Source organism: Phyllopteryx taeniolatus, chromosome 7, assembly GCF_024500385.1.
Source record: "Phyllopteryx taeniolatus isolate TA_2022b chromosome 7, UOR_Ptae_1.2, whole genome shotgun sequence".
NCBI lineage: Eukaryota > Metazoa > Chordata > Actinopteri > Syngnathiformes > Syngnathidae > Phyllopteryx > Phyllopteryx taeniolatus.
Window position 1 is genome coordinate 23773346 of NC_084508.1, and position 15661 is coordinate 23789006.

General features: G+C 41.4%; 1 protein-coding gene across 2 annotated transcripts in view; it reads right to left on the reverse strand.

Annotated features, from left to right (window-relative positions):
• Positions 1-54: 54 nt before the first annotated feature.
• The window catches only part of fbn2b (fibrillin 2b), a 96296-nt gene continuing 80689 nt past the window's right edge, over positions 55-15661 (reverse strand). For both annotated transcript variants that reach the window (XM_061779368.1, XM_061779369.1), the window contains 18 exons: positions 15163-15282; positions 14930-15055; positions 14203-14355; positions 13345-13410; positions 13131-13256; positions 11535-11654; positions 11316-11438; positions 11077-11208; positions 9802-9927; positions 9492-9698; positions 9275-9400; positions 8675-8797; positions 7840-7956; positions 7629-7757; positions 7420-7539; positions 4932-5163; positions 4556-4712; positions 55-2668 (listed from right to left, as the gene is read on the reverse strand). In XM_061779368.1, coding sequence (XP_061635352.1) covers positions 2294-2668; positions 4556-4712; positions 4932-5163; positions 7420-7539; positions 7629-7757; positions 7840-7956; positions 8675-8797; positions 9275-9400; positions 9492-9698; positions 9802-9927; positions 11077-11208; positions 11316-11438; positions 11535-11654; positions 13131-13256; positions 13345-13410; positions 14203-14355; positions 14930-15055; positions 15163-15282 — 2678 coding nt within the window. In that variant the 3' untranslated portion in view covers positions 55-2293. The remainder of the gene's footprint in view (positions 2669-4555; positions 4713-4931; positions 5164-7419; positions 7540-7628; positions 7758-7839; positions 7957-8674; positions 8798-9274; positions 9401-9491; positions 9699-9801; positions 9928-11076; positions 11209-11315; positions 11439-11534; positions 11655-13130; positions 13257-13344; positions 13411-14202; positions 14356-14929; positions 15056-15162; positions 15283-15661) is intronic.

Below are 15661 nucleotides of genomic sequence, written 5' to 3' on the forward strand. Positions count from 1 at the left end.
AGGAACTATTTTTCAACAGTACCGAAGACATAGCCAGGAAACAACACTTACAAATGTATCCCACAATACTTTATTGCAAATAGTCACTGGACAAAGGTTTACAAGATAACGTGAATCATTCAGATCTTACCAACTGCCAATGACACATTGTCTTTGGTTTTTGTCTTTGCACATAAATGAGCGTCAGAATATTAAAAACAATGATTTATTGATTTTCAACTAAGCAATGTGCTGTGTACGGGATGATTGTCACTTTAGCATTCTCTTTTAAAAGGACTGAAACTTCAAAGCCAAGTTGTTTGTTTCTGGCTAATAAAGCACATCATAGTTCAGTGCAAGTGGGTGATGATGCTGATGGCACTATTCAAGTTTGGCACTGAAATGTCAAAAAACAAACAAATAAAAAAACGGTGAGTAAGAGACACAAGGACACTTTCAAGATACAAAGTGTTACAAGATTTCCAGGTTAGAAATAAACAAAATGGTTATGTGTGATAAACATGGCCGAGGCTGTTGGCCCAGTGCGGAAACCTTGAATGCTCAAAACAAGAATTACCTTTTAGCACCATTATGAGCCAAGCTGGAGGTGGTCAAGTTTGCATTGACGCTTATAGCATTGTATAGACAGTGTAAATTCCCCTTATGCTGACATCAGAGTTGATCATTTAAAATGTAGGATACTCCCTATGAGAACAACAGTTAATAGCAGAAAAAGGCCTTCAATCTACTGTTTGCCATTTGTTTTGGCTGTCTTGAAATTGAAAAAAACAACAACTATATTTCACTTAAAAATATACAATTTCGAGACGCATGATTGATAATGTTTTTTTTTTTTCTTTCAGCACCGAGACAACACAAAGTACAAACAAACACAACAATAATCAAGCCTGGCACAAAATTAATAACAAATGTCACTTTTGCAATCCAGGTTCAAGACTGTGTTCTTTGTACAGCAGACGGGATTTTGTATAGCACCTTTTTTTTCCTCTTTGAGAGAAAAAAATATGAGAAACGAAGAGTATGACCTGACAGATGTTGTTTTTTTTTTGTGTGCATGCATTGATACTGTAGTCACTAAAAGCTTGTCAAGACTGGTACTGTTTTGTGAGCTGGTGTAAACAATGGTCGGCCCTCTTTAAGATCACAATTCTGGTCAGGTGACCTTTTACCTCCTTTCAGTTGAGACCTCTTAGGCTAAGAATCAATGCACCTTAAAAGGAATTAATACAGAAGTGACCTGATCTAGCGTCTTTGTAAAAACGGCTCACTGTAGTATTCCCTGCTCATGACGATAGCACCCTCTTTGGTTTGCATGTCAGCAGCGCACTGGGTGAGAAGCACTGAGGTAACCGAACACAACACAACACAAACGCTTATTCCGCATCTGATCAACCTGGAATGTTGTGTCACTGTTGCAGTCCTCTCACATAAACAGCCCCATGACGTGACACAAAAACAGTAGGATGAAGTGAGATGTGATGTTTGAAATGAATGTCCCAGAGAGGTGCCATGAAGATGCCTCATTCTTTGTCAGACATCACTGGATTATACTTCAAATGCATCCAGAAAGACAATTATGGCAGCTCTCAGCACTTTTTTTCCCCTCAAAAATCCCCCGTGTTGTGCCTTCTTTTGGACTTGCCTGCCTACAAAAGTGCTTCATGGACTTGTGTGCCATTATGTCTTTTAAAAGTGCACCTCAATAAATTAGAATATTGTCAGGAAGTCCATTTCGTTGGTTCATTTTTAAAAAGATTAACATCATATATTAAATAGATTCTTAAACACGTAGCAAAATATTTTTCAGGTCAATTCTTACCTACTTTCTATATTAAAAAATGATTTTAATAGTTTCTTATGTGATATTCTAATTTATTCAGATAGTGAATTTGGGGTTTTCATGGGGTTTTGAACTGAATGTCTGAAATAAATTAAGTTTTCCACAATATTCCAGTTTATTGAGATGCACCTGTATTTTGGGGGTAAGGGGGGTGGGGTGCGGGGGGCTATGCACTTCACTGCGATCTGATCCACAGGAGTACTTGTTGTGGAAAAGAATAATGGACACAAGTATAATCATTGTAAAAAAAAAAAAAGAAAAAAAGAAAATCTAAATCACACAAAACATGAACACATGATAACATGAACAGTAACAAAGTGGTGGTAGAGTTGGGCTGATTGACTCAGTCTTTCATAGCCCTTGGTAACCCTCTGCTGGATACAAGGGCGGGTTAAAACTCAAAGGTTCAGGCTTTAAAGGGGGTCAGTCCAGGGGCGGGGCTTGTGAGGGCGCTCAGTGCAGGTGGATGTGGAGCTTGATGCGCAGGGCGTCCCCGATTTCCCCTTGCAGGTAGTCCTTGTCGTGCTGCTCCTCCAGCTGGTTTCGTCTCCGGGGCCCAAACAGAGGCAGGCTGGCGATGTCGAGCCGGTAGGATCCGGCGGGAGGCGGCCTCTTGCCCAGCCTCAGCACGCTCTTTCCGTCGCGGCGCTCCAGCAGTCGGAAGTGTTCGTCGGCGTTGCCGTGGGTGATGACGTAGCGCACGTGGTGCTCCAGCGGCTGCAGGGCAGGCAGCAGCTCCAGCAGAGGTTCCTTGTTGAGGAGCGAGGCCAGAGAAATGTTCATGGGGATGGAGGCTTGCGTGTCCACACTGGCCAGACTCACCGGCTCCTATCAGAGATCAGAAAGATAAGGGAATCAACTTAGACATCTTGATCATCATGCTATCATTTACATTTCAACAGGTAAGTCGCAGAGGCAAATAGTGGAGCGTTCTCACGTGGGGGCAGGGAGCGTCTTACCCTTGTTGCCAAACCAGGTACTGAAAAAAGTCTTTGGACTGCTGATTAGGTCGCCGCTCATTCATGTCGAGCTTCCCCTGACACGTCCTCCTCTCAAAAGGTTTCGCCTTAAGTGAATTATTTCATTTTTCCTCCTCCATTTTGAATCTTTACCTGATCTTGTCAGTCAGCCACATTTTCTGACAGACAGACGTGACATCAGCCCTATGGTAGAAGGCTGGTGCTACGTAAATCCAGTTGGTCTGGGTGCAGGGGGACGGCACCCCAACATGTCCCTATCGCTCGCATTGGAGAGGAGATACTGCGCATGTACTGCACAACTTTTAAAAGAGTTCATAAGTAAAGATTGAGGGATGCAACACCTCACAAATCAGACAACACAGATGAACGAAACAACTTTACTCATCATGAACTATATGATATTTATCTTGCTCATCTAAAAATAGATATTTTTATTTTATTTTTATGTTATTATTTCGGTTTTCTTTAGTCTTATTCAAGGTAAGTGGTGGTGGGGGTAAGGGAGGGGGGTGGGTAGGTGTGATCCTAATCAGGGAGTGGCTAATTATTTCAGGATGCACTGTAGAAATAAATGATCATGGTAGATGTGATGTAAAGGTTACCATATGTTCTACAATTATTTTGAAAGTGCCCAAAATGTCAATTATTGTTTTGTTCCTTAATAAATTCAATATGTTTGAAGTGCTTAAAAAACATGTGCAAAGACTGAGAAAAATAAAGTACAGTACTAAATTGTTGAGATATGGTTCAAAACTCTTTTTCATCTTCTAAATTTTCCTGATTTTGTAGGCGGGGCTAAAAACTATCCTCGTGACGTCGAGAGGTTTGGGCGTATGAGTTCCCCTGCAATATATAAATACCCCTTATTCTATGCAGTGGCCATTCCACCGAATGGCCACTTCCTCATTCATAATGGACCCAGTTCTACCAGTATAGCGTGCATCCGGCTGTTGCCTCCAAAGGCTGCAACTCACAATGCCTGCACTACGGAATCCCCGTCTCCACTTCCTTCCCCTCGGGCCGTGTCTCGGCTGACAAGTCCCTCCATCGATTCTCTGCGGCCTGTGCCAGCGTGTGCCGTGTATCGCTCCTCATTTATTAATTCTCCACCTTGCTAATATTAGTCTTTTCTTTTGTGTGTCCAATTTACAATAAAAAAATGTTGGCTTGTTTTGTGGCACTTTAAATGAGCCTACCCTAGCAATTGAATATTCTTTTGGTGACTGATGCTGTTTGACCGAGAAAAATCTGTAAGGCAATGGTAGATGGTCCAGTTCCCTGCTATCTGACAAATGAGGTTATGATTGCTTGAGCTTGACTTTTCTGTTGTTCGCGTTAACGGTACAGACTAAACAGTGAAAAGGATAGCGCGCTGTAGTCTACATAGCTACAGTAGGCATTCACTCAAACTCACTTCAAACTTCACACGTCAACTTTAAACCTAGAGATGATGGAGGTTGGAGGTGGAGGTTTGGTTCCCAGTCTGTCCCTTTAGAAGTGGCCACTCCTCCACCATACAGTCTTGCTATCTTCTACCGTTTATTTTAGATTTTTATTGTAAGGAAATTGAAAAATCTAAAAGTTTTGGGACATTTCTGGTGGGGTAACCTCAAACACAAGAAGTTGCCATCGTTTCAGTTCAAGTCAGCGGTAATAACTTGCGTTCTTCCAACCAGAAGTATCCTGTTTACAAACATATGAATAGGTTAATAGTCCTGCTAGACGACTGACTTACATGATCAAGCTCATTTTCATTTGCGTTGCGTTTGTGTCGTCCGTTCTTTCCTCCTCCATTGATCTTACACTCGTAGCAGGCCTCAGGAGACAGACTGTCGTCCTCCTCGCCTTCTACACCTAATTGGCCTGGGAAGCCTGAGCCTGATATACAATGACTACATGGAGACAAAGTCAACACGATCAAAAACATGACATCATACAAATTAAACATTGATATGTATTCATAATCAGCAGTACGGTGATCTAGTGGTCAAATTAAATCGAAACCAGTACAGTGGTTAACTTCTTACTGTTTTGTACAGAACAATTTGTAAGTCATTGCGGAACAGATTGTATGGGACATTAGAAGTTCACTGTATCCCTCGGAGCCTCACCCCTGTCCGGCCCTGTAGAAGCCTCCAGGACAGCCGCACAGATATCCTCCATCCGTGTTGGAGCAGCCATGCATACACGGGTTGCCTCCCATGGAGCACTCGTTCACATCCTGGCAGCCGCCAGCAGACGCCTCGAAGTCGAAGCCGGACGGACACACACACTTGTAGCTGCCCAGCGTGTTGTAGCAGGAAGCCGAGCCGCACATTGAACCTGCCTGGCACTCGTTCTCATCTGCACAGAGAAGGACACAATATGAATGGAAGTAATTATTCAACCAAAACAAAGCAAATTCATTTACAGTATATAGCGCATTTCATACACAAGGTAACTCAATGTGCTTTACATGATTAAAAGCATTTAAAAAATGAAACAGCTGATAAACGTTTAAAAGAAAGCGAAAAATAAAAATACAATTTAAACAGTGTACAGTGCAATAAAGTGGAAATGCTCTAAAAAGCATGAAAAAGCACTTCTGTTGGCAACTTATTCCATTTGTGTGCAGCATAACAGCTAAATGCTGCTTCACCATGTTTTCTTTGGACTCTGTGCTCCACTATTTGACCTGAATCTGTAGATCTAAGAGCATTAAAGGGTTTACACTCCATTTGCATTTCTTTCATGCATTCAGGACCTAAACCATTTAGTGATCCCTAGACCAGTAGCAGAAGTTTAAAATCTATTATAAAGCTGACTGGGAGCCAGTGTAGAGACTTTAGAATTGGAGTAATATGTTCTGACCTCTTTGTTCTGGTCAGAACCCAAGCTGCAGCATTCTGCAGGAGCTGCAGCTGTTTAAGGCTCTTTTGGGGATTTCAGTCAGAAGACCATTACAACAGTCAAGTCTACTTGAGATAAAAGGTCTGGTCTGCCTGGCACATGCAAGCCTTCACTCTGGATATGTTCTTCAGATGGTAGAAGGCTATTGGAGGCAATCGATTTGATATGACTGCTGAAAGTCAAGTCAGAATCTATCAGTACACCAAAGTTTCAGACTTGGTCTTTGGTTTTTGAAGAGAGTGACTCCAGGTATTTACTAACAGCAATCCTATTTTTCTTTAGTGCCCAAAAAAATTATCTCAGTTTTGTTCTGGTTTAATTGAAGAAAGTTTAGGCTCATCCAAAAGATAATCTTGTTTTATTGAACGTATTAATTTTAGTAGTACTGCGATTAAAAAGCAAATCTAAAAAACCCACTTGTATGTACATTATTCTAAAAAGATGTATTAAAAACGATATGAAGAGAGTGAAGCTAAAATGTGTCAGACAGAAGTTCTTTATGCCTGTACTGTATACATCCACTGGCCAGTTCATTAGTACAACCTAATGAGAGCTAAAAAAAGAAGAATATACCGCTACTGTAAAACAAACTTTGAAAACATAAAAGTACCTACTTTTGATTGTCACTGTCAGGCACAGTGCATAATTTTTCAAATTTTTACATTCACGTTTTTTTTTTTTTAATTATCATGCTTAATAGCAGCAGCAACAATCAATGGATACAAACTCAAACAAAAATAGAAATTGTGAACTGTTTTTTCAAAGTCAACTAGAGCATTTTAAAAAACATGAAGTGCTTTACGTCATTAAAATTGCACATAAAACATTTAACAAATAATAATAATAATACAAATAATTAATAATATATAAATACATACAAAATAAATGTCATTTTCAATACAAGTATAAAAACATCCATCCATCCATTTTCCGTACTGCTTATCCTCACTAGGGTCGCGGGGGTGCTGGCCTATCTCAGCTAACTCTAGGCACGCCCTAAACTGGTCGTCAGCCAATTGTAGGGCACATATAGACAAACAATCATTCACAGTCACATTCACACCGCCGCCAATTTAGAGCCTTCAAGTAACCTACCATGCATGTTTTTGGGATGTGGGAGGAAACCGGAGTACCCAGCGAAAACGGAAAAAAACCCACGGAGGCACGGGGAGAACATGCAAATTCCACACAAGCGATGCCGGGCTTGAACCCGGGTCCGCAGAACTGTGAGACAGATGTGCTAACCAGTCCTCCACCATGCCGCCCAAATATAAAAACATAATCTCTAAAAACATAAGACCATGTAAACACTCCAGCACCGCTGTGTTTCTAGACCAAAGTGTCAAAGTCCTTATACATTTCATTGAATGATTCATTAAATGATTAATGGCTAATATATTTAAAGATAATTAATCAGAATTTATACCGAAAAACAATATCAAAACAATATTTGGTGATACATGTGATTGATTGGACAATGTATTTACTGTATAGTTCACCAGTCGCAGTTAATTAAATGAAATTAAATGATTACATATATAATACAAACTATGAATATACATACATGTATTAGTCTAAAACAAACTGAGCAAGACTAATTTTGTTAAGGCAGAATTCTAGATACAGCACTTGTATTGGATCAAGTGCGACGTGCAGGTGTTTTGACCATTACCGGTAAATGTACAATATTGAGACGTCAGTGGGGCTCACCGACACACTGGTTCCACTGGTAGTGCTGCACGTAGCCTTGAGGGCAGCCACAACGGAAACCTCCCATCATGTTCTGACAGCCATGTTGACAGCGGTGGTTACTGCTACACTCGTCCACATCTGACAAACGTAAGGGTGTTTGACATCAAAACATCACGTTATCCTGGTCTGGTCACATCCGCCCGACGCCTCACTAAGGGGTCACTTACCTTCACACTCCAGGCCCGTGGTGTCCAAAGAGAAGCCTTTAGAGCACTCACAGTTGAAGCTACCAGGAGTGTTGACACAAGAAGCCTGAGAACCGCACACACTGTTCTGACCCATGCACTCATTGTTGTCTGGAAAATCAGGATAGATGCAGGTAACTATTTCATTCTCCTTTATGTGTGCAAAAAGGATTTACAGTAATCTTCTACATACCAATGCAGGCCGTTTGATGCTGAGTGAAGCCGGGAGGACACTTGCAAGTGAAGCCTCCAATGGTGTTGACACAAAGGAACTGGCAGTTGTGTTGCTTGGTGGAACACTCGTCCAGATCTTAGCATGAGAGAAGAAACACTGCATTCAAAAAAATGAGCCCAGCCCTCCGCCAAGCCTTCGGCGAGTGCACATGCAAAATTTGTGTGTGAACAGCTACAAGAAAATTGGAAGTGAACGTGTTACTGGAATTTTCCATTGAAACTGGGCCTGATATGAATTTTAAAAAGTCTTAATTTGACAGGACTCAAGCAGTAAAAAGCTACTCTTTGTATTTGAATAAAGGTGTACTGTTCCAGAACGAAAGTTGTATTATTACTGGGAATAAAACAAACATTTTAAATGAATATAAACACATAATATTATGGTGCTAAAGTTGTAATATGGCTTGGAAAACAACAAATAAAGAATAAAGCTGTACTCTTAGGGGATTAGAGTTGTTAAATTACTAAAGAATATTGCTCTTTTTAATGGGAAAAAGACTAAAGTTGTAATATTACTAGGGAAAAGAAAATCATTATTTCAATGAGAATACGGTCGGAATATTATAGTTCTAAAGTCTAAATAATTACGACTTTGTTCAAATAATATTCCAGAGTTATGATTATTTTTAAATCCTCTCTGTTTATATACATATATGTATTTAAATGTCACCAAGGTGTAGATTGTGTCCAAATCTTTCTCAGAAGAATACCTACTCAACATTAAAAGCGATAATTATGAGTAGGGATAATGAAAAGGCTAGCCCAAATGACATGCTATGAATCTTTGTTTGTACCTTTGCAGGTCTTTCCATCAGGCTGCAGGCTGTATCCTCTTGGACAGGAGCAGAGGTAGCTACCCTCTGTGTTTTTACACAGGAAGTTACAGGGCTTGGGAGACAGCGAGCACTCATCCATGTCTGTAATAGCATTAAATATAAATGAGGACTGGAAAGCAGGGATGCTGTAGCATAACCAAAGCAATGCTGAAAATTACAAAATGACCTTCTAGATCAGGGGTGTCAAACTAATTTTCGCTGCGGGCCACATTGTAGTTATGGCTTTCCGCGGAGGGCCGTCATGACTGCGATCACATACAGTAAATGTACAATTGCCTCATGTTATTACATATACACACCCAAAAAAAATCGATGAATAGCTACATTTGAAATCAGAAGCCAGTAAAAAGTTGGGAATTCAGTTTATTTTGAAATGCGGGTTGGTAACAAAAATATTTGCAATCAACGTTATTAAAAGTGAAGACAATTTGCTGATTATTTTAGCAAGAAACGTGAAGTCGACGCACTTGATTTGCTTTCGCGGGCCACATAAATTGATGTGGCGGGCCCCCAGGCCTTGAGTTTGACACCTGTGTTCTAGATAGAGGTAAGCCTTACCGACACATGAGATAGCAGTAAAGTCGGTCTTGTAGCCGACGTTACAGTGGCAGCGGAAGGATCCAATGGTGTTGATGCACTGACCGTTGCTACACAGATCTGGCAACACCTGACACTCGTTGATATCTGGATGGAACGATGCAAGAAAATGAGACCAAGTCAAAACATTTCTAAACTCATGTTAGATAGGAGTCAGCAGCACAAACCCGCTACTCACCCCTGGCATCTGTGGTGTAGCCGGGCCCAAGTGGGCACATCTTCTTGTACTGGACGGTGCCAGGCAGCGGGCAGAGCTCACACTGCGAGCCCCAACCCCGACCCGTGTTGCAGCAGCACTCGGACTTGGTCACGCTGTTTCTGTTGGTGGACGACTGCTGACACATCGTCTGCAGGACCTCCATGTAACAGAATCCCTTACGGTTGTCTGGAGGAGGGTGGGAAAAAAGATAATGACTCATGCTTTTTGTGGGTTTACTTACAACGGCTTCTCCTTTACAATGTATTAGAGTAGGTAATCAATGTCTTACCAATGCACTCAGTTGCAGTGGAGCTGGGCTCAAAGCCATCATTGCACTCGCAGCGGTAGCTGCCCACAGTGTTGATACAGCGTCCGTTCTTACAAATGCCAGGCTTGGCTCTGCACTCATTCAAGTCTGCAAGTGCACAGAAGGACATAGAGCTATGACCCAGATACATGTACGGTATACAGTCCATCTCAAAAGCATCTACTTTTAATCATCACATACATTTTATAATTGAATTTCTCCTTAATTCAATGCAGACTCTACCAAATTTAAGATTGGTACTAAAAAAAGGTCCTCAGGTTTGGGGATGCACTGTGTCTTTATGGGGGGGAATGGGGATGGATTCATGAGGTCGGCGGACATATTTAAGTGCCTGCGATAATCACCAGTTCAATCTGTATTTAATTGTCTTTTTCCAAGTGACAATGCCGTCACGAACGGCCTCACTTCAAGGGAATGAATGAATTAAGCCGCTTTGAATGCTGGCGGGCACGGTGAACGACTGGTTAGAGCGTCTGCCTCACAGTTCTGAGGACTGGGGTTCAATCCCCGGCATCGCCTGTGTGGAGTTTGCATTTCTCCCCGTGCCTGTGTGGGTTTTGTCCGGGTACTTCGGTTTCCTCCCACATCCCCAAAACATGCATGGTAGGTTAATTGAAGACTCCGTAGGTGTGAATGTGAGTGCGGACGGTTGTTTGTTTGTATGTGCCCTGAGATTGGCTGGCAACCAGTTCAGGGTATACCCCGCCTCCTGCCCGAAGATAGCTGGGATAGGCTCCAGCACTCCCGCGACACTTGTGAGGATAAGCGGCTCAGAAAATGGATGGATGATGGCAAATAAGTCAGCTGTGTTTACGCCCACCGGCTCCGACAGCACCTTTTGTTAATTTGTTAATGCCTGAAAATAGAGCCCTTTGTATGCGGTCATGTGACTGCCTGTGACACGTCACTAATAGTTCCATTGGATTGGTGAAAGTCATGTGTCATCGCACAAGGCAGAGCCTATGACAACCAAAATATATGGATTGTGCAGGCAATAATAGATTAATAAAAGTAAAAGTAGCGAGCCGAATGTATCTCAATGTAATGGAGTAAAGGTACCATTACTTCTTTACAAAAATACTCAAGTAAAATTATGTTGCATTAAAACTACTTCGACAAGGAACATTTATCAAAAAAAATTACTTTAGTAAATGTTTCATTTTACTACGCACCTCAGTGCGCATGGCATACAGTGCATTTGTTAAATCTCTTGAAAACAGAAGCATATTTTCTCACCCATGCATCCCTCTCCATCAGGGCGGCGCTGCATGCCAGGTGGGCAAATGCACATGAAGGTCCCGATCAGGTTCTTACACATCATACCCTTGGAGTCGCAGTCATCCATACCCTCGGAGCACTCATCTTGGTCTAATGGGGGAAGGGGGGGCGGGGCATTGGCAAAAGGCCAATAGGTACATGGTCATCATCCAGGAAAATGTTCTTTAAATGAGTACATTTTTACAATCTTTTCTCACCTCTACACATGCGCTGGTCGTCTCGCAGCACGTAGCCAGCTGGGCACATGCACTCATAGGAGCCAAAAGTGTTCACACAGCGGAAGGCGCACAGCAGAGGATTTTTTGAGCACTCGTTGATGTCTGCAGACAGGAAACGAGTGGTGTAATTTAACATTAAGGAAAGCGGGCGGAACACACTGTATAATAATAATAATAATAATAATGTGGATGGCTGACCTTCACATGTCATCATGGGTCCAGGTTCAAAGCCCTCCTGGCAGGAACATTCAAAGCCTCCCACCACATTGGTGCAGGTTCCATTTCCACACGGGTTTCCAATGGAGCACTCGTCCGTGTCTGCAAAGGACAAGAGTGGAGACCATTCAAAATCTATACATTTGCGTGTTGCCCTTTTTTGGCATGGAACCATAGGCGGTTACTTAGGTGGGTGTTCAAATGGGACGCAATACTTATTACTTTGAGGCACTCGAGCCATGTGTAAAAATGTATTTTCATCTAGTGTCTCTGATGACTGGCTAATCTAATAATGAGTCTAATGATGTACCGCGGCGGCACGGTGGCCGACTGGTTAGAGCGTCAGCCTCACAGTTCTGAGGTGCGGGGTTCAATCCCCGTCCCCGCCTGTGTGGAGTTTGCATGTTCTCCCCGTGCCTGCGTGGGTTTTCTCCGGGCACTCCGGTTTCCTCCCACATCCCAAAAACATGCATTAATTGGAGACTCTAAATTGCCCGTAGGCATGACTGTGAGTGCGAATGGTTGTTTGTTTCGATGTGCCCTGCGATTGGCTGGCAACCAGTTCAGGGTGTACCCCGCCTCCTGCCCGATGACAGCTGGGATAGGCTCCAGCACGCCCGCGACCCTAGTGAGGAGAAGCGGCTCAGAAAATGGATGGATGGATGGATGATGTACCGCAATGATGAATATTACATATTGCAGCCAAAATGCAGTGTTTAACAACAATTTAAAAACCAAGCAGTTAAAAAAAAAAGAATAGCACAATAATTACTCAGCGTTGGAAGATTTTTGCATTTTGTAGAAAAAAAAAACCAAATAAATAAAAAAATAAAAATAAAAATAATTAAATAAATAATAATATGTTCCTTGGTATGCCGGCACGGTGGGCGACTGGTTGGCACATCTGCCTCACAGTTCTGGGGACCAGGGTTCAAATCCCGACCCCGCACGTGTGGAATTTGCATGTTCTCCCCGTGCCTGGGTGGGTTTTCTACCCGGGCACTCCGGTTTCCTCCCACATCCCAAAAACATGCGTGTTAGGTTGATTGAAGACTCTAAATTGCCCGTAGGTGTGAATGTGAGTGCGAATGGTTGTTTGTTTCTATGTGCCCTGCGATTGGCTGGCGACCGGTTCAGGGTGAACCCCGCCTCCTGCCCGAACATAGCTGGGATAGGCTCCAGCAGTCCGATGTTAAGAAAATGGATGGATGGATGGATGTTCCTTGGTATATATTGAAATTGTTATTTTTTAAAATATTTTTTAACCTGTCCTGTTCAGCTGCATGCCTATGCAGAATGGTGGATCTGTATGCCTTTTGTGCTGGAACATGTTTTGCTGTGCAACAGGGGGGGTTTGAAATAGTTCCTCTACTTATTTCTTTAGTTTTTTAATCATTCTGTTGTTTATTGAAAATGCAGCCGGACAGAAAAGGGTTATCGGGCATATATTGAAATTGCTTTGCTTAATTGTGACAAATTTCTGCTGAAATGTATCATTAAATGGAAGTTAATAATAGAACCAAGTTTTTTTTTTTTTTTTTTTTTTTTTTACTCAAATCAAAATACAAACTAACCCACCGACACAATTAACTCCAGTGTAGTCCAGGTTGTATCCAAAGGGGCATTCACAGCGGAACGAACCATCTGTGTTGATGCAAATACCATTCTGGCAGATACCCGGGTTATCCAGACACTCATTCATATCTACTGGGGGAAAAAAAACAGTTTTAAACCTATGTTTTACAATATTCCATCAGATTGGCTTATTCTAGTTCTCTGATGTAGCACGCACCCTCACGAGCATCACCAGGTCCGGGCAGTGCTCCGTGGCCGTAGGGACACAGAGTGTTAAAAGCAGCTGGAAAACATGGAAAAGGTCAGTTTCATTATTTTACAAATGTCATCATGCGCATAAATTTATTAAGCCTCTTCACATATTTCTTAAGGTTACATTAAAAAAAAACATTATTCATTAATGAATGTTATGCAAATGTATGGATGTTATGTACAGTAAATAATATGACTCTCAGACACACTACTGAATTTTTCACTCATATTCACTATTGGAATATTCTCACACGCTACTAAAACACTCTCATGCTACTGATTTTTTTTCACTCATACCCTACTGAAAGGCTCTCATGACCACTAACACTCACACGCACTACTGAAATTTCTTTCTTTCACACAGACCACTGAAACACTCTCATGCAAAACTTAACACTATTGAATTTAATACATTACATAATATATTGAAATGTTCGCATTTTATATGAGCATATTTCAGTATGATGTGTGAAAGTATTCCAGTTGTGTGTGTTGAGAGCGTTTGTTTCATCTATGTGTGATTTCAGTAGTGCATGGAAGAGGATATCACCTGAAATGGAAGTCTTTCCAGTTTTTCAAACTAAAACGCGCCTCTTCAAACGAGTTCACCTCACTAATGTCTGCCTAACAGCCTTCAAGTAGCTTCACTGAATCAATAGCATTACTTCACAATACACTCGTCTGGTGTAAGCGGAAGCCATCCAGAACCTTGTCAAATGAAAATTTGGTGCTTCATTTTTGCATGATTTTGTACTGTAGTCTTTTGAGAGCATATGGCTTCATTACAACTGTGTGAATATGTATATGCATGTGTGTTACACACCTTCAGTCTCTCGGGGGCACAGCTCGCAAGGAAGCCCCCAGCCCTCCCCAGGCATCTTGCTGCAGCAGCACTTGGCCTTGGTGGTGTTGAAAGCTTTTGGGACAGAACACTTTCCGATCTCGAATTTGGTGAAACAGAAACTCTCTCGGGTGTCTGTCGAAGAAGATAGGAGAATGAATGGGATCATGTGGCAATATTTAATGGTAAAAACAACAGATACAGATGTTCATCTACACCAGGGTGAGCCACATCATCAAGAGTCCTGTAACATTTATTGCATTCAATTAGAAGGTTTTTTTTGTAGCTGAAATTGGCTTTATGTATGTATGTATTTATTTTATTTATTTGTTTCTTTGTTTGTTTATCTCATTAAGTCAGTGGTTAAATAAATGATGGCAAATAATGAGATACAAATCATTCTGAAAATAAATGTTATATTTAACACTTTATTAAATAATTGGATATTTAATAATATTTCAATTAAATATAAATACAACATTCGAATATGATTGTAAATAATATTAAATAATAATAATAAATATGTATTGTTATTTTATTATTAAAATAAACAATTGTACATATTTTACTTACACATCATTGTTTTTTTTTTTAACCTCATCTATGACTGACCTGTCCCATCTGTCCATTTTAAAGATCAAATGTCTCCCGGTGTGTTTTGCCCACTCCTGAGCTACACCCACTGATGACAACTAAGAGTTTGTCTCACCATAACAACGGCGCTTGTTGTCAGAGAGCACGAAGCCCGGTTGGCAGGTGCACTGGAAGCTGCCGGGGGTGTTGGTACATGTACCGAACTGGCAAAGATTTGGTTCCACCTCACACTCATTAATATCTGGTAAGGCATGAGGACATAAGACCATGGTGTAAGTGGTGAAGGAGAGAATTTCTTTTGTGTGTGTGTGCTAGTTGCTACTATAAGTGTTCATGTCCGTGTCTTACCAATGCACTGGTCATTCTGCACCTCATAGCCCGGAGGACAAATACATCTGAAAGATCCATCCAAATTCTGACAAGTTCCTGGGGAGCATGTACCAGGCAGACTCACACACTCGTTGATATCTGGAGAAAAAAGTATGGAATTAAAGCCATAATCCACAACTATTTTTTATTAATAAAAAAAAAGTAATTTTCACCGAAGCCACTACAAGACAACAGAATGCAGATTAAGCCAATCAGCTTCTGACACACCTTGCTATATCTTTCAATATTTATGGTTTTACAGTATACTATTTTACAGAGGCGTGGACTCAAGTCACATGACTTGGACTCGAGTCAAACTCCACTCACGAATTTGATTACTTGAGACAAAATCTTACAAGACTTCGACTTGAAGAGCAATGACTCGTGACTTTATTGGGACGTGAGCCCTTTGACTATAAAAGACTACTTTCACCAAAACACAAAGAGAAATGAACACTGCATCTCTCGCTAGCTCTCT